The sequence below is a fragment of the Scyliorhinus canicula genome, chromosome 6, assembly GCF_902713615.1.
Source record: "Scyliorhinus canicula chromosome 6, sScyCan1.1, whole genome shotgun sequence".
NCBI lineage: Eukaryota > Metazoa > Chordata > Chondrichthyes > Carcharhiniformes > Scyliorhinidae > Scyliorhinus > Scyliorhinus canicula.
In genome coordinates this window covers 30,016,815-30,032,165 of record NC_052151.1, presented here as the reverse complement: position 1 = coordinate 30,032,165, position 15,351 = coordinate 30,016,815, and the positions used below count along the sequence as shown (strand labels likewise).

The 15,351-nt window shown below is 46.8% G+C and overlaps 1 protein-coding gene across 1 annotated transcript in view; it reads right to left on the bottom strand.

Annotated features, from left to right (window-relative positions):
• mertka (c-mer proto-oncogene tyrosine kinase a) overlaps nucleotides 1-14,502 on the bottom strand; it is a 181,749-nt gene extending 167,247 nt beyond the window's left edge. Inside the window, exon 1 of the mRNA XM_038799109.1 lies at nucleotides 13,859-14,502. Within this exon, the coding sequence (XP_038655037.1) occupies nucleotides 13,859-13,916 (58 nt within the window). The 5' untranslated portion in view covers nucleotides 13,917-14,502. The remainder of the gene's footprint in view (nucleotides 1-13,858) is intronic.
• Nucleotides 14,503-15,351: the final 849 nt, after the last annotated feature.

The following is a 15,351-nucleotide window of genomic DNA, read 5'->3' as shown; positions in this document are numbered from 1 at the left end:
AGACTGGTACAAAAGGTCACACGGATCAGAGGTGAGGTGGTAAGATGGATACAGAACTGGCTCGGTCACAGAAGGCAAAGGGTAGCAGTAGAAGGGTGTTTTTCTGAATGGAAAGTTGTGACAACTGGTGTTCCATAGGGATCTGGGCCTCTGTTGTTTGTAGTGTACATAAGCGATTTGGAGGAAAATGTGGCCGGTCTGATTAGTAAATTCGCGGATGACACCAAGGTTGGTGGAGTGGCAGATAGTGTTGAGGATTGTCAGAAGATACAGCAGGACATAGATAGGTTGGAGACTTGGGCAGAGAAATGGCAAATGGGAGTTTAATCTGCACAAATGTGAGGTAATGCACTTTTAGGTCTAACATAGAAGGGAAATATACCGTAAATGACAAAACTCTTAGGAATATAGAAAGTCACAGAGGTCTGGGCGTGCAGGTCCACAGATCTTTGAAGGTGGCAACACAAATTGACACGGTAGTCAAGAAAGCATACGGAATGGTTGCCTTCATTGGACGGGGCATCGAGTATAAAAACTGAAGGGGAAATGCTGGAAAATCTCAGCAAGTCTGGCAGCATCTGTAGGGAGAGAAAAGAGCTAACGTTTAGAGTCCGATGACTCTTTGTCAAAGCTTTTATCCAGAGTATAAAAACTGGCAGGTCATGCCAAAGTTGTATAGAACCTTAATGAGGCCGCACTTGGAATAGTGGACACAATTCTGGTCGCCACACTATCAGAAGGATGTGGAGGCTTTGGAAAGGGTGCAGAGGAGGTTTACCAGGATGTTGCCTGGTCTGGAGGGTGTTAGCTATGTGGAGAGGCTGAATAGACTCGGACTGTTTTCATTAGAAAGATGGAGATTGAGGGGCGACCTGATAAAGGTCTACAAGATTATGAGGGGCATGGATAGAGTGGATGGGCTTGCACTTTCCAAGGGTGAAGGGGTCAGTCACCAGCGGGCATAGGTTTAAGGTCCTTAGGGCACAGTTTAGAGATGTACAAGGCATGTTTTTTACGCAGAGGGTGGTGAGTGACTGGTATGCATTGCCGGGGAGGTTGTGGAAGCAGATACATTAACAGCGTTCAAAAGGCATCTTGACCAACACATATATAGGTTGGGTATAGACGGATACAGCACAAGGAAGTGCTGAGGGTTTTGGCAAAGGTTGGTATCATGACCGGTACAGGCTTGGAGGGCCGAAGGGCCTGTTCCTGGGCTGTATTGTTCTTTGCCCATCCCTAGTTGTCCACGAGATGGTGGTGGTTCTTGAACTGCTGTAGCCCCTGTTGTGTAGGTACACTCACTGTACCGTTAGGGAGGGAGTTCCAGGATTTTGACCCAGCGACAGTGGGCGATATATTTCTGAGTCAGGATAGTGAGCGATTTAGAATGAACCTCCAGGTGGTGGGGTTCCCAGGCATCTGGTGCTCTTGTCCTTCAAGATGGCAGTGGTTGTGTGGTTGGAAGTTGCTGCCTAATGAATCTTGGCGTGCATCCTGTAGATAACACACACAGCTGCCATTAGTGGAGGGAGTGAATATTAGTGTAGATTTAGGACTGAGGTTAGGAGGAACTTCTTCACCCAAAGGATTGTGAATCTATGGAATTCCCTGCTCAGTGAAGCAGTTGAGGCTCCTTCATGAAACCTTTTCAAGATAAAGATAAATGTTTTTTTGAAGAATAAAGGATTATGGTGTTTGGGCGGGAAAGTGGACCTGTATCCACAGCCATGATCTCATTGAATGGCGGAGCAGGCTTGAAGGGCCAGATGGGCTACTCCTGCTCAGAGTTCTTATGTTCTTATTGTGGAACGGGTAGAAATCAAGTGGGCTGCTTTTGTCCTCCAGGCTTGTTTATTTTTATTTGATGTTACCTCCCAGGCAGCTTGATCACATAGTCAGTTCGTGGAAGCAAGTTTACAAGAAATCATCTTTCAGCAAAGTCTAGTTCTAAAAGGCACCACCCCCCAGAGAATCCATAGGACCCCTACAGTGCAGGAGACCATTCGGCCATTGGGTCTGCACGGACCCTACCAAGAGCCCCCTACCTAGGCCCACTCAGCCCAAGATCAGAAGATACAGAGAGTCGTGAACACTGCCCAGTCCATCACACAAACCCGTCTCCCATCCATTAACTCTGTCAACACCTCCCGCTGCCTGGGGAAAGCGGGCAGCATAATTAAAGACCCCTCCCACCCGGCTTACTCACTCTTTCAACTTCTTCCATCGGGCAGAAGATACAAAAGTCTGGGAACACGCACCAACAGATTCAAAAGCAGCTCCTTCCCCGCTGTTACCAGACTCCTGAATGACCCTCTTATGGACCGATGGACTGATCTGATCTCTTCACACATCTTCACCCGATACCTGTGTCTATTGTGTATTTTATGTTTGCCCTATTATGTATTTTCTTTTCCTGTACTAAATGATCTGTTTGAGCTGCACGCAGAACAGTACTTTACACTGTACCTCAGTACATGTGACAATAACCAATCCAATCCATTCCCCCACCCTATTCCCATCAGCACACCGAACCTGCACATCTTTGGACACTAAAGGTGCAATTTTTTAGCAAGGCCAATCCACCTAATCTGCACATTTTTGGATTATAAGAGGAAACCCAAGCAGGCATAGCTAGTATGTGCAAACTCCACACAGTCCACCCGAGATCGGAATTGAACCCAGGTCCCTGGCACTGTGATGCAGCAGTGCTAACCACTGTGCCTCCCACAAACATATGGGCCATCAAACCATGCAAGTGTATGTGCCTGCATAAGAACTGCAATTGCACTTGTCTTTTCAGATGTCCTGAGGGAGGTAATATGCAAACACAGTTTCTTCCTGTCTATGTCAGAGGACATGCTCGAGAGGATGGAAGGTGTGAATTCACTCTACGTAATAACATTACTGTTAGGTTCAGGTTTCGACGACAACTTTGGGCACATTTTTGTATTTAAAAAATCTTCACTTTAATGCTGGTTGAAAGGCCATGACAGGCCTTTCATTCTGAAGAGAGGTTCACTACTCTTGCCAAAACAACATGCAGAAATAGAGCTTCCTCCAGACGGGTTTTGTCAAAGGTAGGCAGTTAACGTCGAACATCAGGCGCCTGCTAAACGTGATAATGACCCCATCCGGGGAGAGAACACCAGAGGTGATCGTCTCCCTTGACGCAGAAAAGCAGTACCGGAGCAGTTCAGGCTTGGAACAGGGTTCACCTCCTGGGTAAAACTCCTATACAACGCTCCCACGGACCAACTCCAATGCCCTATACTTCCAGCTGCACAGGGGCACCAGACAAGGATGGCCACTGTCCCCGCTGCTGTTCGCTCTCGCGATCAAACCATTAGCAATTGCTCTCAGAGCAAAAAGCTGGAGGGTGATCCAAATGGGTGGCAGAGAGCACAGAGTCTCACTCTATGCAGATGACCTGCTCCTCCACATTTCGGACCCACAAAGTAGCATGGACGGAATCATCGCACTCCTGAAAGTGTTTGGCTCCTTCTCGGGCTACAAACTCAACATGAGCAAAAGCGAGATCTTCCCGGTTCACCCACAAGGAGGTGAGACAGGACTGTAATTTAAACAAGCCCGACACAAATTCCGCTACCTGGGGATCCAAATAGCCCATGACTGGAAACTGATCCACAAATGGAACCTCACCAGTCTGACAGAGGAAGTAAAAAAGGACCTGCAAAGATGGAACAGACTCCCACTCTCCCTCGCGGGGAGAGTCCAGACGATCAAAATGAACGTACTGCCCAGGTACCTCTCCCTACTTAGATCCATCCCGATCTACATCCCCAAGGCCTTTTTCAAAGCACTAGACAAACTAATCATGGCGTTCGTATGGGGGGAGGGAAGAATGTTGGATCCCAAAGAAGGTCCTACAAGAAACTAAATCCAGAGGGGGGCTAGCCCTCCCAAACCTACAATTCTACCACTGGGCGGCAACGGCCGAGTGAATAAGGGGATGGATCAAGGAGCCAGAAGCCGAGTGGGTGCGAGCGGAAGAGGCCTCCTGCAAGGGGACCTCCCTCTGGGCCCTCACCACGGCAGCATTCCCATCCCCATCCAAAAAACACTCCAGCAGCCCGGTGGTGACAGCCACCCTCCAGTTCTGGAACCAACTGCGGCAGCAATTTGGCCTGACCAAAATGTTGGACAAAGTTCCCATCTGCAACAACCATAGGTTCACACCAGCGCTGACTGACGCCACCTTCAAAAGTGGGGACAGGACAGAGGGACACTGACAGTCAGGGACCTATACACAGACAGCAGGGTTGCATCAATGGACGAACTGACAGAGAAATTCCAGCTAGCCAGGGGGAACGAGCTAAGGTACCTGCAACTCAAAAACTTCCTTCGAAAGGAGACAAGGACGTATCCACAACAACCACGACAGACATTACTGGAAGAGTTACTGGACACAAGCATCCCAGATAAATGGAACTGTAGCGACATGTATGACCGACTGGTAAAAAGGGCTGACACCGTACTGGCGCTACAAGAAAGAAATGGGAGGAAGACCTGGGGATTGAAATAGGGTGAGGACTGCATAGGGTTAACTTCACCTACACGTGCGCAAGGCTCTGTCTGACGCAACTAAAAGTGGTACATAGAGCCCACTTAACAAGAACTCGTATGAGTACGTTCTTCCCGGAGGTGGAGGATAGATGTGAACGGTGCCAAGGAGACCCGGGCAACCATGCCCACATGTTCTGGTCTTACCCCAGATCTGCAGGGTACTGCACAGCCTTCTTCGAGGCAATGTCCAAAGTGGTGGGGGTGAGGGTGGAGCCATGCCAAAAAGTGGCGGTCTTTGGGGTATCAGACCAGCCAGATCTATTCCTGGGGAGGGCGGATGCTCTTGCCTTTGCCTCCCTGATCGCCCACCGTAGAATCCTGTTCGGCTGGCGGTCAGCAGAACCACCCAAAGCTGCAGACTGACTGTCCGACCACTCAGAATCTCTCCAAAGAGAGATATGCATCACTGTCAATACACAAGTGGTTAATCTAAATACACGTAGACTAGCTAGACACTAGAGGGAGAACCAGAGACATGACACACAGACATTCAACCAATAGGTCAGTAAGATAGGACACGACCAATGGGCATTCACGATACACACAGAGGTGACACTACCACATGGGGGCATTACACCAACCCATATAAAAGGGCACAGCACACATGATCTTCCTCTTTCCAGTGGAGACAGTCAGTGAGTATAGACACAGGATTAATTTAACATCACACCCACCACCTGGATTGTAGCAGACTGGTTCGTCCGTCTGAGTAGCTATAGCAGGATTAACAGGAGAGTCGAATCCAAGTAGGAGAATTGATAACAGTTCAATAAATGTGTTAAAGCTATCTCCAAGTCTGAACCTTCCTTTGTCAGAGTGCGCATCAAGGAAGCAGCTTATGCTACGTCAAGAGTATAACAAAAGAATCGCGAGACGACAACGGCAGCGAAAACCATCCGCGAGAAGCAAGCAACAACACCAACACCAGATCCATTCGCGTATTGCCCTCTGTAATTGTTCTGTACTTGTTTCCCCGACACCAAATGTATATGTACCCCCCAGTTTCCCCCACCCCACAAACAGATGCCTACTTATGTGCTTAAAAACAATATTGACAATTGTACAGAGCTGCTGTTGTTGAGCTAGCACATAATACCCTACCAGTTATTTTATTCTAACTTTTTTGTTGTTGTTGCTTGTTTTGTTTTTTGTGCGTGTTCCCTTCTCTTCTATGTATATTTATGTATTCTATTTTGTGTACATAACGGTAAATATACTTTGTTCAAAATCCCACTGAAAAGCATTTCTAAAAAAAAAGAAATAGAGCTTCCTGTCACTCTTTAAATGTTATAGCTACATTTGTATTTAAAAGCTCAAGGTTTTAGAATTCCCAGCAGCTTTGTATTGCATTGTATTGTAAATACTATTCTGATTCTATTAACTTCACTGCTTGCGTACTCTCATTTCATCTGTTGTAGAATGAAATTACTTCAGGAAGCAAGAGATTCAATGGGAAATATGTTCAGGGTGGATGACACAAAAGTAATATTTATAAGCAAAGATAAAATGGGAAAGAAACACTTTTTGCTGATCCATTTCCTGGCAGGCACACATAACAGAGTCTCAGACAAAGTAGCTGATTCAGGGTCAATTGACACGTAAACAAATCAGATTGTATAGAACACAGATGGAAGTTATATGCTGCATTATGCTTAATAATACTTTGAAAGAAACATACAATTCACGGCGCCAAGGACCCGGGTTCGATCCTGGCCCCGGGTCACTGTCCGTGTGGGTCTCACCCCCACAGACCAAAAAGATGTGCACGGCAGGTGAATTAGCCACGCTAAATTGTCCTTTAATTGGAAAAAAAGAATTGGGTACTCAAATTTATATATTTTTTAAAAGAACTCTAAAATGAAGCCCACATACCTGCTCCTCCTCCTTTGCACTAAAATGGCTCCCCTTGCTGGACCAATAAGTTGAGGAGAGGAACAGAGGTTACAGAGTTAGTAATCACACCACTGATTATTTCAAAGAGAAGTAGGGAATGAAATCTGGAGTTCTTCCTTTGAGCAGAGGTTCAACAGATGATAGTATGTCAGAGAAGGAAAATGATTATTCACCTCCAACTTCTAATAATTAATAATCTTTATTGTCACAAGTAGGCTTACATGTAACACTGCAATGAAGTTACTGCGAAAAGCCCTTAGTCACCACATTCCGGCGCCTGTTCGGGTGCACGGAGGGAGAATTCAGAATGTTCAAATTACCTAACAGCACGTCTTTCGGGACTTGTGGGAGGAAACCAGAGCACCCGGAGGAAACCCATGCAGACACAGGAAGAACGTGCAGACTCCACACAGACAGTGACCCAAGCCGAGACCCTGGAGCTGTAAAGCAACAGTGCTACTCACTGTGCTGCTCTAGGCGGACGTTCCACTCCAAGCCAACACCATCCTGACCATCGGCGTAGGATCAATCTCCTCTGTCTCCATTTCGGACTCCAAATCTTAATCGTTGGACGGAATGGATCTCCTTGTTGGAGTTATTTGCAACGGGCGTCAAGAATATAATCTCTGCTGACATTGTCTCTGCTAGACTGGGTTTCCTGCTCCTCAGATGGTTCAGGTGTTTTTTCATAAGAGCATAAGAACTAGGAGCAGGAGTAGGCCATCTGGCCCCTCGAGCCTGCTCCGCCATTCAATGAGATCATGGCTGATCTTTTGTGGACTCAGCTCCACTTTACGGCCTGAACACCATAACCCTTAATCCCTTTATTCTTCAAAAAACTATCTATCTTTACCATAAAAACATTTAATGAAGGAGCCTCAACTGCTTCACTGGGCAAAGAATTCCATAGATTCACAGCCCTTTGGGTGAAGAAGTTCCTCCTATACTCAGTCCTAAATCTATCCTATCTATTCCCTTCATAATTTTATATGTTTCTATAAGATCCCCCGCATCCTTCTAAATTCCAACGAGTACAGTCCCAGTCTACTCAACCTCTCCTTGTAATCCAACCCCTTCAGCTCCAGGATTAACCTAGTGAATCTCCTCTGCACACCCTCCAGTGCCAGTATGTCCTTTCTCAAGTAAGGAGACCAAAACTGAACACAATACTCCAGGTGTGGCCTCACTAACACCTTATACAATTCCAGCATAACCTCCCTAGTCTTAAACTCCATCCCTCTAGCAATAAAAGACAAAATTCCATTTGCCTTCTTAATCACCTGTTGCACCTGTAAACCAACTTTGTGACTCATGCACTAGCACACCCAGGTCTCTCTGCACAGCAGCATGTTTTAATATTTTGTCATTTAAATAATAATCCCGTTTGCTGTTATTCCTACCAAAATGGATAACCTCACATTTGTCAACATTGTATTCCTTCTGCCAAACCCTAGCCCATTCACTTAACCTATCCAAATCCCTCTGCAGACTTCCAGTATCCTCTGCACTTTTCGCTTTACCACTTATCTTAGTGTCATCTGCAAACTTGGACACATTGCCCTTGGTCCCCAAATCATCTATGTAAATTGTGAACAATTGTGGGCCCAACACGGATCCCTGAGGGACACCACTAGCTACTGATTGCCAACCAGAGAATCACCCATTAATCCCCACTCTTTGCTTTCTATTAATTAACGAATCCTCTATCCATGCTACTACTTTACCCTTAATGCCATGCAGCTTTATCTTATGCAGCAACCTTTTGTGTGCACCTTGTCAAAGGCTTTCTGGAAATCCAGATACACCACATCCATTGGCTCCCCGTTATCTACTGCACTGGTAATGTCCTCAAAAAATTCCACTAAATTAGTTAGGCACGACCTGCCCTTTACGAACCCATGCTGCGTCTGCCCAATGGGACAATTTCTATCCAGATGCCTCGCTATTTCTTCCTTGATGATAGATTCCAGCATCTTCCCTACTACTGAAGTTAAGCTCACTGGCCTATAATTAGCCGCTCTCTGCCTACCTCCTTTTTTAAACAGCGACCTTCCTTTGGGCTTTGAGTTTGTCAGAAACTGGACCAGCCATTTCCAGCATGATTCCTGGGAGCTATCTCCAATGTTCTGCACAAAGTCTGCACAATTTCCTGTTCTGAAGTTCCTTTTGGGTCTTCTGGTGCATAGTTCCGTTTTTGGGTCTTCTGCTTTGACTCCACCTCCCCCCCCCCCCCCCCCCCCCCCACACACACACACACACACACACACACACACACACACACACACCCCCCCCCCACAATGTTTTTAAAAATTCATTTGCGGTATGTAGACATCGCTGGTTAGGCCAGCATTTATCGGCCTCCCTAGTTCCCCTCAAGATGGTGATGAGTTGCCTTCTGAACCGTTCCAGTCCTTCAGGCGAGGTACACCCACAGTGTTCCAGGATGTTGCCCCAGTGACAGTGAAAGAATGGTGATGAATGACTTGGAGGGGAAACTCCAGTTGGTGAGGTTCCCAGTTATCTGTTGCTCGTCCTTTGAGATGGTCGTGGTCTTGGGTTTGGAAGGTTCTGTCTAAGGAACCTTGAGTTACTGCCGTGCCTCTTGTAGATGGTACACAAGGTTGTCACTGTTCGTCGTGATGGACGATTTGAATGTTTGTGGAAGGGGGGGGGGGGGGTAATCAAGCCGGCTGCTTTGTCCTGGATGGTGTCGAGCTTCCTAAGTGTTGTTGGAGCTGCACTCACCCAGGCAAGTGGAGAGTATTCCATTACACTCCTGACTTGTACTTTGTAGATGGTGGACAAGTTTTGGGGGGTCAGGAGGCGGGTTCCTCGCCATAGGATTCCTAGCCTTTGACCTGCCCTGGTAGCCACAGTATCAATATGACTGTTGGGAAGTTGTGAAACAGCAGGTTGAGTCTGGTGCCCATTAACAATTCTGCTGGTGCGACTCCCATCATCATGTGCGGTATGGTTCTATAATCAAACAGGAACTGGGCCAATTTCATATCCAGGGAACCAGCAGGCTGTTTCTTCATTTCTCTTTTGAATATTTGAACTGGAGTCAGTCTCCGTCATAAGAGGCTGGCTCCTGGTCCTCATATAATTATGAGTGGGAGCTGGACCATCTGGTGCCCATAGATAACCAGGGTCATAGTGGTCCCCATAATCTTCAACGATTCCCCTGTATACGTAGCCAACCTGGCCCTGGTGTCTCGGAGGCATATGGGGCAACATGCCCCTTCGGAGATGCCGGAATTCGGTTGCCCGATGATGGAGACGGCAGCTCCCGTATCCACCTCCATTTTCAAGAGAATGGCCATTGACAAAGAGTGTTACCTTTATTGGGGAACCTTAGGGGTGATGATGCAGTTTAGTTGCATTGTTTTGCTCTCTACATGCTCTACTGTAGGCAGCATGGTAACACAGTGGTTAGCACTGTTGCTTTACAGCACCAGGGTCCCAGGTTCGATTTCCACTTAGGTCAGTCTGTGCAGAGTCTGTACGTTCTCCCAGTGTCCGCGTGGGTTTCCTCCGGGTACTCCGGTTTCTTCCCACAAGTCCCGAAAGACGTGCTTGTTAGGTGAATTGGACATTCTGAATTCCAACTTCCGACTTCCCGGGTTCAATTCTGGTCTTGGGTGACTGTCTGTGTGGAATTTTCACTTTCTCCCGTGTCTGTGTGGATTTCCTCCTGGTGCTCCGGTTTCCTCCCACAATCCAAAGACGTGCAGGTTAGGTGGATTGGCCATGCTAATTTGCCCTTAGTGTCCAAAAAAAAGGTGAGGCGGGGTTATTGGGATAGGGTGGAAGTGAGGTCTTAAGTGGGTCGGTGCATTCTCGATGGGCCGAATGGCCTCCTTCTGTATGTTCCTACTGTATGTTCTATGTTCTTCTATGCCGCTGGCTTGGAAGAAATAGCACATTCGTTGGGCATGCTTGAGCCTGTGCTACATGTCCACATCGTAAGGCTTGAGGTTACTAAACAAGGGCATTTCCGGGTTTTTCTTTTTGCTTTGTTTATCGGAGTTGTCGTTGAGGAGTTTCAAGGCAGCTCAGAATCCCGTGCTCGATTCTCGTCGCCGATGTAGTAATTCCAGGAGGCGTAGTGAGGAAGACCAAACTGGTTTATTTTAAACTGAAAAAAAAGGCACTACCATAGTACACAAAACAAACATCCCAGCCCAGGACTATCGGGAAATGACGGTTCAGGTCTGGGAGCCACGCTTAAAAAGGTCCCGTTAACTAGCCCTAGCTGGGCGGGACCCTGCCCGCACACCACGGGAACTCGTGTCCAATGAAGCCCATGGGGAGATCAATCAATGATTCCCCCATGGTCCTCGTGAGGATTATCGCAGACAGGAATTAAGTGTGTGAAGCCATCAGCTTCCTGATCACCTGGAACCAGACATGCGAGATATGATGCGGCAGAAAGGATACGTAGTCTTTCTATGTCAGAATTTGATATTTGCAATAAATATTTTTTTTTAAAAAGGTAACGCTGCAGCTTTGTTGAGACAGAAAAGACAACCCGTTAGCTTGAAAATAAAACACCTTGCTGACACCTCAGCAACCGTAACTAGTATTTCTACACTGGGAGATAAACCTTTCTCAGACAGCTTTCCAGAGCAGACAGAAGAATGACAGAGCAGGGCAGAAAGAAGATAGAAATGAAGAGGGGACTTTGAAAGCATGAATGGGGTTTATTTTTTTGGAAAGTTTTTTTTTGTAAAGCTTTTGAAAGCACTGGGAGACTGGACAGGGCATAGTAATTTCAAAATGAGTCATTGAACTTCAGAAGAATGGAAATGGTGGAAGGATAGAGGTAAAACTGTATACGCTGCGGTTTGTGGAGAATAGAAGCAAGGAAGGAGGAATGCAGCATCTCAGTGATGGCTGGTTCAAAAATGTTTTGGCAGTGGTGAGTGAGGTAGAAATAGGGGTCTTGTACTCCAAAACTTGCCTCGCCCCTAACCCAAGCTGTTCTAGTACAGCCATGACACAGGCATCTACCTGGCAATGTTGCATATTGCCCAGGTATGTCCTGTCCACAAAAGGTCAGTCAAATTCAACCCGGCCAATTACTGCCCCATCAGTCTACTCTGGAGGTTTGGCAAAATGCCGTTGACAGTGCTATCAAGCAGCACTTACTCAGCAATAACCTGCTCACTGATGCTCAGTTTGAGTTCTACAAACGTCATTCAGCTCCTGACCTCATTACAGCCTGGGTCCAAATATGGACAAATGAACTGATCTCTCGAGGTGAGTGAGACTGTGACTGAGGCAGTATTTGACCAAATGTGGCCTCAAGAAGCTCAAGCAAAGCTGAAAGTCAATGGGAATCGTAAAGCTCCCACTGGTTGGAGTCATACCTAGCACAAAGGAAGACAGTTGTGATTGTTGGCGGTCAATCATTGCAGTCCGAGAACATCACCAAAGAGTTTCTCGGGGTAGTGCCCTAGGCCCAACCATCTTCAGCTGCTTTAGTTACCGTTCCTCCATCATAAGGTCAGAAGTGAGGATGTTCGCTGGTGATTGTTCAGCGTTCAGCACCATTCATGGCTCCTCAGATACTGCAGCAATCCATGCCATATACAGCAAGACCTGAACAATGTTCAGGCTTGGGCTAATAAGTGGCAAGTTACATTCACACCACACAAGTGCCAGACAATTACCATCTCCAACAAGAGAGGACCCAACCTTCTGCCCTTGACATTCAATGGAATCCCCTATTATCAACATCCTGGGAGTTATCATTGACCAGAAACTGAACCAGTTACATAAATACCATGGCTACAAGAATATGCCAAAGGCTGGGTACCATCAGTGGTTAGCCCATTGAAATACACATTGTCAGTTCAATGCCTCCATAATTCAGAGATTGTGCCTCCAGTCAGAAACACTGCAGGGATTTGAGCATATAATCTGGGCTAACACTCCAATGCCATGTTGAGGGAGTGTTGCACTGTCAAAGATACCATATTTTGAGAGCAATGTGCAACCAAGGCTTTGACTGCTCTCACAGGTGAGCATAAAGATCCCAAAGAAAAACAGAGGACCTGGACAACATTTACCCCTCAAGCAGCTAAAACAGATGATGTGGTTTTATCTGGACAGGCACCCTGACATGATTCATGGTAACACAGTGGTTAACACAGTTGCTTCACAGCGCCAGGGACCCTGGTTTGATTCCTGGCTCGGGTCACTGTTTGTCCGGAGTCTGCACGTTCTCCCTGTGTCTGCGTGGGTTTCCTCCGGGTGCTCCGGTTTCCTCACACAAGTCCAGAAAGACGTGCTGTTAGGTAATTTGGACATTCCGAATTCTCCCTCCATGTACCCGACCAGATGCCGGACTGTGGACACTAGGGGATTTTCACAGTAACTTCACTGCAGTGTTAATGTAAGCCTACTTGTGACCAATAAAGATTATTATTAGTTGCTTTCCATTTCACCGCTGTCTTGTGGGACCTTCCTACATTCAAATCAGCTGCTGGGTTCCCCTATGTAACACTGACGACGCTCACATTTACTTCATTGGGTCCAAAACCCTTGGGGATTCCGGAGGCCATGAAAGGGGCAAGTCGTGCCTTCTGTAACAAGCAAAGAAACAAACGGGAGTCGCCCTCCCCCATTGCAGGCACTTAACTGCTGTCAGTCACACAACACGTCGTAGTGTACCATAAGCATGGGCTTCCAATGTTTTCATTCAGATTCCTGCCCTCGCTAACCTCCCCCCACTCCCCCCAAACAAATGTTGGAGCCATCTAAACACATTCCCAGCGATTAAAACAAAATCCAGAAAGTGGAGCAATGCTTTCGTCCAGGAATGCAAAACGTACTGCTGCAATATATCCCTAACTTAAAATCAACAAGTGAGGACAGCCAGAGAGGTGGTGGTGAAACTTTTCAACCAGATGTTTTGAAAAAAAACGCTCCACCAAGTTAATGCGCTGTATAAAAACAGATCTGCCAGCATCCGAAAAAGGGTAAAAGATTTGGAGAACTTGAATGTGGGGGTCAGCATTTTTTTGATGTTTTAATGTCAAACCTGCAGATCGGTGGGAGAGGCGGTAGAAACAAAAGACCATTATAAAAACCTAAGTTCAAATAAGCGAGGTCACCACCCCATCAATCACACTGGAAATTCATTGGAGAACACACTGAAATTTCTTTCTATTCTCTTATTTAACAGTGATACATCTGAATTCAAATCGAGATGGCGTTCCCCTTCCCCACTTACTGCGGTTTATTCATTAATAACAGTACCCAACAGCAGTTTAAACTCCACACACTGCATAACTCCCCTGCCTCAGGTGAAAACTTTTAAAGAGGGAAAATCCACTCAGCTTTAAGAAAACATCTTAACTCAGCAACTCACCGGATCCGCGGGCGAAGTGAAGGAGCAAAGTAAGTGTCCAGAGGTTGGAGCGTTTCATCTTGGGCGAGAGAGAGTTTGCCCGCAGCCGCTCTCCCGGATTGGGTTGACTTGCTGGGGGGAGGAGGGCTACACCGCAAGCCACCGCCGCCGCTTGGGGGCTCCTGAGCCAGCTGCACAGAACCTCCCCCCAGCACCGATCACTCACATGCAGCAAAATCCAAACTTTTCACCTCACAACCTCTGGGTTTCGCCTATTTTTGATGAAAAAAGTAAAGACTTGTCCCAACGTTCCTCACCGGGTGGGGATTGCTCCTTTCCCCTCTCATCTGACGAGGCAGCAACTATAACGTAACGCTGCTGGGTCGCTGTTTGTGCGAATGCTGCTTTTTCTCACCCTCTCAATGCAACACAACTATCGCCGGGGCGAGAGAGGCGGCTCTGCAAATTCACGTGATCCCAGCCCAGGGTGTGAGTTGGGAATGATGTACCCGCACGTACTCGCGGATAAGGAGAGCACAGTGGATATGAAGTTGGCTGGAATTGCACTGAGCAATGGTGTGCTTCTCCACAAATTGTTGTTTGCAATCAATCCGGATTGCTGGTTAAACCCCCCTCTCTCTGTGCACCCTCTCTCTGCAGATCTGGGTCAAGCTGCTAACCTGGGTCAGCGATTCCTCCCCTGGGGGCCCTGGCACCGCTGACTGAGATTGAAAAGTGCGGGAGAAACTCTCCCGGCTCTGACAGCAAACCTGTGGAGAGTTCTATCTTCCCAGTGTACGGTGCTTTATTGGCACACTTCACTGTTTTTATTTCAGATTCCAGGGAACACTCGTGCAAATGATATTGTAGCCCGCCTCTTTCGGCAAATAAAAGTGAAATCGAATTTCGGTGTGTTAAGATTTCAAGAGTCATTTCAGATTTTTTTTGGCTTTTTTTTCCATCGGAATTCCGTGTCCCGATCACCGCTCCATGCACAGAGATCAGGGGATCAAAGAGATTCCACACGTTAGAGATGAAGGAAGGATGGGAAACCTTTCAGATCAGCGAGACACGTGGCGACAGGGTATGGATAAGGAATGTGGTGACTGGAAGGAGGCCAGTCACTGCAGCAATAAAGATTACAAATGCACATGACTGACCAAAATAAACCTCTCGCTGCACACTGAACTTTAAAAAAACACACGCACACATCCGTGTCCTGTATGGCCCGAGTTATTAATTCCTCTCAAATAAACAGGTTCAGAGCGGCCAGAGGAATTTCGTACGAAAGGGGGAGATCTGTAAAAACAAAACATCGCTGGGAGATTTAAAGCGCTGCGCGGTACAGTCTTGGTAACAAAATACATTATAGACTGGTAATTGTTCATTCAAAAATCCGGATGTCCAGTAATTCGTGTTAATACCGTTAATAGCTTTTCTGATGATTTGTTTAAATCGCTTTATTGGAATTGCATTTTTGAATCAACATTTCTGGACTACAGTATAACGTATTT